This window comes from Diabrotica undecimpunctata, chromosome 2 (genome assembly GCF_040954645.1).
Source record: "Diabrotica undecimpunctata isolate CICGRU chromosome 2, icDiaUnde3, whole genome shotgun sequence".
NCBI lineage: Eukaryota > Metazoa > Arthropoda > Insecta > Coleoptera > Chrysomelidae > Diabrotica > Diabrotica undecimpunctata.
This window is the reverse complement of record NC_092804.1, coordinates 151004331-151016831: the sequence shown is the minus strand read 5'-3', so window position 1 is coordinate 151016831 and position 12501 is coordinate 151004331. Positions and strand designations below refer to the sequence as shown.

At 32.8% G+C, this 12501-nt stretch overlaps 1 protein-coding gene across 1 annotated transcript; it reads left to right on the top strand.

Annotated features, from left to right (window-relative positions):
• The first annotated feature begins 7098 nt into the window (after positions 1–7098).
• LOC140433954 (uncharacterized) lies at positions 7099–8001 on the top strand. Its single transcript, XM_072521925.1, has one exon. It carries the CDS (start codon positions 7099–7101, stop codon positions 7999–8001), a length of 903 nt encoding a protein of 300 aa, XP_072378026.1.
• Positions 8002–12501: the final 4500 nt, after the last annotated feature.

Sequence of the window (12501 nt, the reverse complement as noted above, 5' to 3'; positions counted from 1 at the left end):
AGACCCTAGACTCGTTCCTACGTCACGAGGGGGGCGTGGCCTTGACCCATGAGGATACGTACGCTTGACGATCGACGTGTGACGTCACTTCCGCTCCAGAAGGAACCCTATCTATCTACTCACATATCTTTAGTAAATTTAACAGAGCTACCTAAAACCCAACTACCCTTGCAGTTTTTACATATCTTTACAATACACACCAAAAACCTATTAACTTCATCTACTACCTTAAACTCAAACTTATAACTCATCCTTTTTATATTTCTCAGGTACCAAATGTTCTTTGTACATGTAGGGCCTTTTTCTTCTTCTTAAGTTATAACTTGAGCAATATATGAACAATAGAATACCAAACCAACTTTTATTCAAATGCCAAATTTAAATTGTTTAAGCATTTGTAATACTAGATTATTAAATTTTCAGGTATTGTAGTACCAAAATATACTCTTACCTTAAGTCTGTTGGTTACATCGTTTTCTAGAAAAACGATTTCAAAATTTTACATTTTTTCGTCATAAAAGTTAAATTAATAGGTACCTTAAATAATTTTATAGATTGCTTTTTGTTTTAATAAATCCAGCACACAATTCGTAAAAAATGATTGGGAAAAGAAGCAAAAATCAATTTGAAACAAAATTTTATTTAAAGGTTTTTAAAAACTAAGTAAATATTACCATAAAACGAAACTAAGAGTAACACAAAAGAACAAGTGTCAAATGTAGACAGTAACAAAAAATGGTCAATGTGATACCATTAGTCTTTATGATTAATTTTTTCATTTTGCTTAGGGAACGCCGAATTTTTTCAAGATTCCAAAGTTATTACTGAATTCGTTGTGTATTGGAACGGAGTAAATAAATGCTTTTATATATCCTCAAATACAATAATCTGAAAAATTCTAATCCGACGACCTTGCTAATGAAGCAACGGGACCGCCTCTTCCAATCCAGTGGCCTTCGTAATTATTATCAAGAAAGTTCGTACATTCATGCTAAAGTTGGCCGGACAGCCGTCATGTAGAAAGCATAAGTTTTGCCGAATATTTAAAGGCACATCATTTAACAAATCAGGAAAAACTTTTTGCAGGAAATGTAAATATTTAGCAACAGTTAAACGAGCAGGCAATGCCATGGGTCCAAGTAGATAATCATCAACTACTTCTATCCAGACGTTTATGCCAAACTTATGCTGATGCTTAAACTGTTGAACAACGTAGAGATTGTCACCAACGTACAAAAAAATGTGCATTATCTACATTAACAATTCCACTTTTTGTAGATGTAGCTTTGACGCAAAATCGTAGTAAATGTATCTGAAAAACCTTCATTTTAATTTTTCTGATTTTGTAACCGTATAGCGACTTTCTTACGAGCAGAAAAATCTTCTTGTAGCAGTGCTTGTACCTTTGTAAAATAAAAAGGATATAAATTTTCGTTGTGTCAGATATTTCCTGCACAAGATTTTGAAATTGTAGGATACATTGCAGAAAGTAGCACATTTTCATGTACTGCTGTTACATCATTATGTCGCTCCATATTATTTTTTGGAAAGAGTAAACTTGCTTCTCTTAAACGCCTTACGCCTCATTTTGCAATAAATTAAACGTATATCAGCGTATTCCTCAGTATTAAAAACCATTTTTTTCTTATCTTATCCACAGACTCAACAAAAAGATATTTTCTTCATCTGGGTACCTTCCTATATGGGAATAAGTGGTAATAAGGAAGTGGACTATCTGTCAAGCAATGCAAAAACCGACCAAATTATTGCTATCATAAATCAAATGCCTTGGACTGATCACAAAGTAAATATCAAAGCCCACATGTAAAAAGCGTGGCAAACTACTTGGGATCACACTGCTAACAAACTCAAAGAATGTCTAAGATAGGTACAAACTCATCTTTCCAAGTAATAGAAAAGACCAAGTCATCATCAACCGACTCCAAATAGGACATACTTTCCTTACCCACAAGCATATCTTCCACCAGGAGGCTGCTCTGATATGTACCAAGTGCAACACTCAGTTGTCATTGAAACATATAATTGTCGAGTGTTTAGTGTACCAAAACGAAAGAATCGCATGTGCCCTTAGTGGCAATTTAAAAAGTGTATTAAAGTCAAACTTACAGTCTTTATTAAGTTATCTTAAAATGAGTAAACTATATACCAGATTGTAAAAAAATATTTTTTTATGTAACAATATGTATCTTACTATTTGTGTATGTCCCCCCGTTAATAACCCTTGGTGGTTGATGCGGGTATATTTGTTTAAATAAAAAAAAAATCATTTTTGTTAAATTGAAATTGTTGTGTTTAAATGCCACAAAGTAAAAACTAAAAGCAAAACTTCACGAACCGACAACAATTTGACAATGAAAAACGTAGGTTATGCTTCTCTTGACAGTTCAAAACGAACTATTGCAAAAAATATTAATTTAACTTATATGACGAAAAAACTAAAAATTTTCAAATCGATTTTTCTCGAAAATGGTTTATTCTACCGACTTAAAATAAGAGTATCTTTGAATATTAGAATACCTGAAAATCTAATAATCTAGTATCACGACTATGACCGGTACTAGAAATTGGCAAATAATGTATATACTCGTATATTCAACTCTAGAGGATAAATAATCATTCTGAAGCTATTTTTTTGTGGCATTTTAAATTAATTACTATTTAAATAGGAATAAGCCACAATTAAAGGTTAAAATACGTTTATTGACGTTTCAATTTCCACTTCGGAAATCGTTCTCGATTTCCGAAGTGGAAATTAAAACGTCAATAAACGTGTTTTAACCTTTAATTGTGGCTTATTCCCATTTAAATAGTAATTAGGATAAATAATCGTACCAGTTTTTGTTTCTCTAAATAGAATTGTTCTGAAGGTATTAAAAAAATTACAAGCAGTTTTCTTAAAAGAGCTCTAGCTTCCTTAGGAAGCATTTTCGGACTAGGTAAATTGGGTTAAATTGCCCTAAAATTATCTGAGGAATCTCTGTGCTTTGTATGTCAGGAGAGTTTTATACAGGGTGGTCCTTAAGTAATTGTACAAAAAGAAACCGTAGATTCTACACTTTAAAATATTATGATTTAAGCAAAATTGCTGTAATAAAATGTTGATATTAACAAAGATACAGGGTGTTAAAGTGAAAATTTAAAATTTTGGTACTATTGAACATAATAAATGATAATTTGATGCATGCGTTAATGTAGCTGATAGAGGGCGCCACATATGCCACACATGTGGCATAAATTTGCACTTAACTTTTTTGCTCTTTAAGTTATCGGTATTTGTGATATAAAATATTAAATATACATTATTTTAACAAAAAAAAGGTATACTTGTTAATAACTTTAAAACCCAACAGTTTTCGAGATAATCGCATTTTACAAATCAACTACATAATTCAGATTTAACGCAATTACTCCAAGCAATGAAAGAAAATTAGACAAAAACATTAATACTTCTGAATTTTGGTATAAAATGCCTTTAATAAAGTTAATAGTTAACAAAGTATTAAATAAAAGAAATATATTAGCAGAATAGAATAGTAGGACTTGACAAAATAACAGAATAATTGGATTTTACATCAAACATTTTACGTTTTGTATTAAATTAAAGTCATAATCAAAATATTTTATTAATAAACCAAATTAAGAAATAGTTAAACTAAATAACATTAAACTTTTTGTCAAAGTAAGTGTTCGATATGTCCACCATTTTCCTTAATTCATTTGTCAATACATTCCATAAAAGATCGTCTCATATTAAATAGCATGATTGGTTCTAAAAAAACTGCTGCAGTATTTATAATAAGTATTATAAGTATAATAATAAGTATTCTTTTGGGATTTTTATGCATTAAGTAATTATATTAATATCTCACCACATGACCAAGGAATATGACTACCACGAATAATCCAACGTTCAGGAGAGTTGTATTTAAGTATGTTCTCACTGGCCTCTGTCTATAATGTGATGGTGTGCCATCTTGCATAAACCACATATTTCGCCTTAAGTTTGATGACAATTCTTCCAATAAATCAAATAAAATCATTTTATAAAAAATGTAAATAAATCTCACCATTCAAATTACATGGTAATTCGCATGTCCGTAAAAAATAATTACTAATTGTTCCAAACCATATGTTTATATAAAATTCATGTTTAAAATGCATATCGTATGGTTTGGCATCATTTGTAATTATTTTTTATGGACATGCGAATTACCTTGTAATTTGAATGGTGAGATTTATTTACATTATTTATAAAATTATTTTATTGATTGGTACACCACCACATTATAGAGAAATGTGCAGTGAGAACATAATTAAATACAATTCTCTTGAACGTTGGACTGTTCGTGGTAGTCATATTCCTTGGACATGTGGTGAAATATTAATATAATTATTTAATTCATAAAAATCCCAAACGAATACTTTATTATTATATTATGTTTATTAAATATTATAGTTATAATACTTAGCACTATTATAAATACTGCAGCAGTTTCTTTAGAACCAATGATGCTATTTAATATGAGACGATCTTTTATGGAATGTATTGACAAATGAATTAAGGAAAATGGTGGACATATCGAACACTTACTTTGACAAAAAGTTTAATGTTATTTAGTTTAACTATTTCTTAATTTGGTTTAATAATAAAATATTTTGATTATGACTTTAATTTAATACAAAACGTAAAATGTTTGATGTAAAATCCAATTATTCTGTTGTTTTGTCAAATCCTACTATTCTATTCTGCTAATATATTTATTTTATTTAATATTTCGTTAACTATTAACTTTATTAAAGGCATTCTATACCAAAATTCAGAAGTATTGATGTTTTTGTCTAATTTTCTTTCGTTGCTTGGAGTAATTGCGTTAAATCTGAATTATGTAGTTGATTTGTAAAATGCGATTATCTCGAAAACTGTTGAGTTTTGAAATTATTACTAAGTATATTTTTTTTGTCAAAGTAATGTATCTTTAATACTTTTTATCACAAACACCGGTAACTTAAAAAGCAAAAAAGTTAAGTGCAAATGTATGCCACATATGTGGCATATGTGGCGCCCTCTGTCAGCTACATTAAAGTATGCATCAGATTATAATTTCTAATGATCAATAGTACCCAGCTATGAATTTTTATACATAAATGTTCACAAACATGAAAGGTATAGTGAAAATAAAAATTTTTAATTTCCACTTTAACACCCTGTATCTTTCTTAATAGCAACATTTTATTAAAGCAATTTGACTTATATCGCAATATTTAAAAGTGTAGAATCTATAGTTTCTTTTTGACAATTACGTAAGTACCACTCTGTATATATAAATTTGAAAAAATCATACGCCCCTGTAGTTTTACTTTCCACGTTTTTATTTATAATAAATTTAAATCTAGTTTTATGGCCCGAGAGTCCTTTTAATATTCAATGAATGCAGTTGGTTAGCATCTCTCTCTGTTGGCATTTTCACAATTGTTTTCCAATCCGGTTAACGGTTATGGTGTCATTTATACGTTATCCGGTTCGACTTTTTAAACAGAATGCAAATTCTAACGACAGAAAAAAAAAAGAAATGCGAATAAATATTGAGCTAAATTATAGTTTTTGTATATATTTTTTTAATAAATATAGTCAACAAGTTTTGGTATTTTTATAGTTAATTAATCAGGTTCTAAGATGGCTCCCATCGGAAAAATGTTCCTAATTCGGCTTCTTTGTGGATTGTTATTCCGAAAAGTCTTCTTTAAACAAATCAGAAGGATGCTGGTGAACGATATTTTTAAGCAGAAGTTTTTTAAACAAAAAATTTATTTAAAAATCCTTTATAAAAGGTATTTAATTAAAACTCTCTATCGGGCTACATCAGAGAACGTTTTCGGAACTAATATTCCATCATCAGTGTTATCTAGATGTACATATTTGGAGCCACTAAACACTTGGGTAAAAACCTGTTAAATATTGCTAAATTGAATTTAAGTTACATTATTTGGTCTTATATACTAGGATGTTTAAGTTAAAACAGGAATTAATCAATCAGGAATCAATTTCTATTACAATCAGAAACAGGAACCAATTCCTGTTGTAACTTACCCGTCCTAGTGTATAAGATCAAATAGTGTAACTTAAATTTAATTTAACAATATTTAACGGGGTTTTACCCAAGTATTTAGTGGCCCAAAACATGTACATCTAGATATTACGGATGATGGAATATTAATTCCAAAAACGTTTTGTAATGTAGCCCAATAGGGTGTTCTAATTATATAGGGGAGAGGCTGGAACTGGCCGGTCAGGTACTGTGGCTACTTTTAAATATTTTGTTGTTGTTTGATAGATACAGACGCGCTATCTAGTACAAACGCTAATAATAATTTTAGTCACAGCAGTCGCTTACTACGCTTGACCTCTGCACCATCGTTTCCAGAACCATTCTGTATACGAACCTGTTGAGGGGTGTGTTGTGTAGAAGTAGCAGGTAAGTTTAAACATCTTTTCAACCAATAATAATATACATATTAAATGTTCTGTATGTTTTGTGGTATACAGTAGAGTATTTAAAACTTGCAGGTGATGCAAATTATGATCTATTTTCAAAATAGTAGATTTTAGATTATGCCTCCTAAACAATGAGCTTTTGGTACAGCGGTCACACACTTATGCAGAAACAGTGGGCACTGCTTTTGACAAAAAAAGTGATGGCCACTGTTCCTACATACGTTTGTAAAAAGCAGTGGTCATTGTTGTTTCTGCAAAAAATATCAAAAATAATTTTGTTTCAGATAGTAATATGCCACAGAAAATAGCAAAATATCCTGGTATTGGAAAAACTACAGATGAGAATATGAGAAAAGCGATTTAATGTTTGGGAAGGTGGATTATCACAAAAGGTTGCTGCTTTAAAATACGACATTCCACGCACTACGTTTAAAAGTTATTTTAAAAAGTGCAACGAAAATAAAAATAATATAGATTGGACTTCAGATGTTCTTGATGGAGCTCCGAGATTGACCCCAAATTATGGCATCAATCAATTTTTTTTTTCAACCGAGGAAAAAGAACTGAGTAATTATTTACAAAAGATGACCAAGCTTCATCATGGTCTCAATCTGAAAGGTGCCAGACAACTAGCTTATGATTTGGCAATTGCTAAGAGGAAAAAAATACCAACTTCATGGGAAGAAAACAAGATGGCAGGCAAGTTTTGGTTTACAAGTTTTATGAAACGAAGTTCAGAATTATCATTACGATCAGCAGAAGCAACTTCACTAGCTAGGGCAATGGGGTTTAATCGATCAGTCGTTGCAAATTTTTTTAGTAATCTTAAGAAGATTTATGAAAAATATGCATTAACACCTAGTCAGGTATACAATGTTGACGAAACAGCACTAACAATTGTGCAAGATACAGGAAGAGTCATAGCCAAAAAGGGAGAGAAACAAGAAGTCCATATAGTTTCAAATGAAGGAGGCACTTTGGTAACCATGTGCAATGCAATAAACGCTATAGGTAATTCGATTCCGCCGTTTTTAGTGTTCCCTAGGAAATTTTTTAACGATTATATAGTTAAAAACGCACCTTCAGGCTTCCAGGGATGTGCTGCACAATCTGGATGGATGACAGCAGAATTGTTTGAACAGTGGATGATATATTTTGTCAAATATACTAATTCTACAAAGAAATCTCCCATTTTTCTAATCATGGACATCTATGAGAGCCATATTACTTTAGCGTCTATTAAATTTGCAAAAGAAAATAATATAATCTTGTTGACTTTGCCGCCACATACTAGTCATCGCTTTCAGTCACTAGATAAAGCTGTATTTGGTCCTCTGAAGAAATATTACTCACATGGTTGTCAAAATTTGTTATTGAAAAATCCTGGAAAGAGGATAATAATTTACGACCTAGCAGTGATTTTAAGCGACGCTTATCTACTTGCTTTTTCTTTCAAAAATATGGTATCAGCTTTTAAAGCTACTTAGGTATTTCCATTCAATGATAACATTTTTAATGAGGATGATTTTATGGCTTCAACTGTAATAGACATGACAAACATAAACCAAGAAGAACAACAACCAAATAATTTAAATATTAGCGATATACCACAAATGGACATTCAGTTTCCTTCAACATTAACTTGTCTAGATAAAATACCAGAAACAAATTAGAAACATCCAACGGAAATAACATCTGAAAAGAAAACTGTTTCTTATGAAGCAATGGCAACTTCCAAGGACACACCCGAAAATCGAATTATTTTTTTTGTATTACTGCAACCACACCCTAAAGCTACCTTATTGCCATTAAAAAAACAAAGAAAAAAGAAGACTACTGAAAATTTCACTGATACACCAATTTATAAAAGAATACAAGCGGAAACAGCACAAAGAATATCAAGGCAAAGTAGAGAGCTAAGACAACAGTAAAAAGAAAAATTATTAGTTTAAACAAGCGATGCAAAGAAAAATAAAAGCATACCCAGTAATGACAGTAACAGTGACATTGAATTGGCTGATGTTGTGGATTCCGATGATGTTAGTCTATTTTCAGAAGAAGATAAAATTTGCAACGAAGACATATCCTCACGAATGGTGGAAGTGAATTCATTTGATCTCGTGAGGTTTCAAACAAAGAAAACTTCCTTCTGGTAAGTAATAAATAATTATATTGAAAGAAGGTAGAACCAGTAATAACTATGGAAGAAATTATATGAACAAAAACAAAATGTGCATTTAGTGTCGTTTTTTTGTTGCTTGCCAATAAGAATTTTATTTTTGTTAGAGCACCATGCCAAAGATAGGTCTAAGATGTCCTACGCCAGTAGCGTTGCTGCATAACTTTCAAATGAAATTTATTATCTATTAGATTTCTCATCAGATAATGGTATTGCAGATCCAAATTTTGTCCCTGCGCATTGAAAAATATGATAGCTTTGCAAGGACAGCGATATAATAGAAAGAAAAAGAAAAAGAGCAAATTCAGAAGCAGATATAAATAATACTTTAGTAGACCAATATAACTTAGACGGGAAAGTCCGCGAGAAAGGTAAAAAATGCACGAACAAAGAAACGAGCAAAATGAGACAAAAGAATTTTGACGTATTTACAGGAACTTGGAAAAGGGATTAGAGAAAAAACTATGCAAAAGTTGAAATTATGTAGAAATAAGTGCAACGAAAAAATAAAGGATGAAGTTCGCTTCCAATTTTTTCAAAAAAATTCTGGAAAGCTACAATCAAAGGTTACAATATAAAGATATAAAGCTAAATTCAAAGAAGTTACAGCAGCGAAAAACATGTTCTCAAATATCAGGCGTAATGACATTAGACCAACGAGGATATTATGAAAATCGTAATAAGGTATTAGATGTTGAGAAAATAATGGCAAGAGATCACATTTTATCAATAACCTTATATAAAAGTCATCGAGGAAATATTTACTCTCACACTTTACACTCACTGCTATTTATGAAGTTTACAAAAAGATATACCATTTTATTAATCGTAAAATATACGAAAACATGTTTTACAGCTTGAACATCAATATAAAGAAACCTACGAAAGATACATGCGATACATGTGACACAATAAAAATAAAAAATAATATGTCCAAGAATGAAAATAAAATAATACAACTAAAAGAAGAGTTAAACGAACAACATTTAAAGCTGATCAAGGATATAGAAGCGAAGAAGAAAATAAATTTCTGACTAAAGATCATGCTAAAATGAAAATTATTACTTTTGATCTTCAACACTGCCTGCCAACACCTAACCTCCAAAGCGATTAGTCGTTTTGGTTTTTTATGTCATTACTTATTTAACTCTCATTTTCACAAAACCATCTAAATGTCACATATATCGTTTTTCCTTTCAGCCCCTTATTTCCTTTATGCTCAGTCCAAGGTCATTGATTTATGAAAGTTATGTTTGGGTTGGTTATTATATTGCTGTCAGGAAGTCCACATTTTCATTGCCACCTACTCCCATATAAGGAGCTAGCCAGATGAAGAAAATATCTTCATATTGAGCCTATAGATAAGATAATTCTTCTTTGATCCTGAAATGTTGTGTAATCATAGAAATGAAAGTTGGGACTTATATATCGATGAGCTAAATCCTAACAAATCCGTCTTCTGGAAGTTATCTAAAATTCTCCGAAAGGACAAGAAACCCATACCTTCCCTACACGGAGTAAACGGGATTGTCCATACGGAAATCGAAAAAGCCGAAGTCATGAAGGACGAACTAGAAAGGGCGTGTAGAAACAACGAACACCCCGACGAAGACATAGACTTTGAAGAAGAGGTAGAAAGAACAGCGAGAAGACTTAGAAGGAAAAAGGGCAGAATAGGGATTACACATACATCTCCCGAAGAAATAAGGGAACTTATATGAATGACAAATGCCAAAAAACCCCAGTACCCGACAACATCACAAATAGGACGCTGAAAAATCTATCAACAAAAGCTATTGTTTATATCACTAACATAATAAACAACATGCTAAAACTACGATATTTCCCAGATAGGTGAAAAGAGGCACACGTAATAATGATTGCAAAACCTGATAAAAACGGCACATTTCCGCAAAATTACAGACCTATCAGCTTATTATCATCTATAAGCAAGATAGCGAAAGAGTCATACTAAAAAGACTCAATGAAGAGTCACAAATGCTAGGAACCATACCAGAGGCTCAATTCGGGTTCAGAACCGAACACTCCTGTGAATTACAGGTACTACGACTTACAGAATTCATCACCAAAGGATTTAATGAAAAAATGTATACAGCTACAGCCTTTCTGGACGTCAGCAAAGCAAAGCCTTCGACAGAGTCTGGCACCATGGCCTCATCTATAAAATGAATGAATTTGGTTACAGTGAGGCGATGACATGCCTTCTTGCGTCATATCTTGCCAACAGAAGGTTCAGAGTTCAAATGGGGGCAACCCTAGGCGAAGTTGGGATCCTGGAGGCGGGTGTGCCTCAGGGAGCGGTGCTGTCGCCGTACCTGTACACCATCTATACGGCCGACACGCCAAAAGAGCCAGGCTCTCTGTTGAGTCTTTACGCTGACGACACAGCAATAGCTGTTAGCTGGAGAAACCCGTATCATGCAGCTAATCATCTGCAAAGAGCACTAAACAGATTTCAAAGATGGTGCATAAAATGGAAAATAGCCCTAAATCCAGACAAAACACAGGATGTAATGTTTAGTCACAGAAGAAGTGTACCAAATCGCGAAATTACAATCGAAAACACCCCAGTAGACTGGACCAACCAGGCTAAATACCTAGGGGTACATCTAGATAAGAAGCTAACGTTCACTGAGAATATCAATCAGCAAATACGCAAAGCCAAAGCGTTGAAAAGTCAGCTCTCAACACTTATTGGAAGGAAAAGTAAACTACGATTTAAAACCAAAATCAGGGTTGCGAATAGTATTATCCTGCCAATCCTAACATATGCATCCGCTGCGTGGGGACACACCTGTAAAACAAACAGGAAAATGATACAGACCACTCAAAATCAAATAGTCAGAGATGCCCTTAAGATACCAAGGTACGTACCCTTGAGATATGTATATAGAGACTCAGGACAAACAAGAATCCTACGCACGCTAGACGAAAGAGCATATGAAATTTTCAACGGACTAAGAAACCACCCAAGCAGAATGTTAAGAGAGCTGACTAACTACAATGAAAACACAAGGGCGGTACACAGAAGACCAAAACAACAGATAGCTAGATATGGGGAGAACCCGAACGAATAAATAAAGAATGAGATGGTTGCAAGAAGAACGAACAAAGAAATGCAGTCAATCAGAAAACACACCAAAAAAACTCTGGCGAGAGGGTACGCTTTTCTTTTTTAGGTTTTTAGGTTTTTAGGTAATTATAAGTCCAATATACATTGGGGTATGTGAGAGCATTATACACTTGGGAATGCACACCCCAATACACGCAGACAAATAGGATTAAAGAAAAAAGGAAAGAATTGTTGACCAGGCATTTTATAGTCCCGAAGCCACAAGGAAGTCCACAAAAAAAATGTGTTTTCTGATTAAATAACGTAAATTCATATTGATATATTCATACTTTTCATTAAACCGTTTAACGTAAATTTACCTTATATAGCAAATATAGAAAGAGCCCGTCAGACCTTCTATATACCACTCCGCGGACTAGGCCCTTAAGACAGATCGAATGAAAGATCTACTCGCGAAATCCGAGCACTGAGGTCATGTGCGGCATACATGGGCTTGGTGGCCGGACCCTTATCGGGTGCTCAGCCGGCGAGGAGAACAAAATTTATTTTGCCAAATCGGTGGCTGAGTGACCGAGCACACACTCTTTTCCGGACATAGAGTCATCAGCTCAGGCTGATGGCTCTATGGTCGGAACACACGCTCCTTTTTCTTTTTTTTTAGGGACTCAAGTCCCGATGTAAAGCTAGAGTAAAATCAATAGAGTCAGTAAAGTA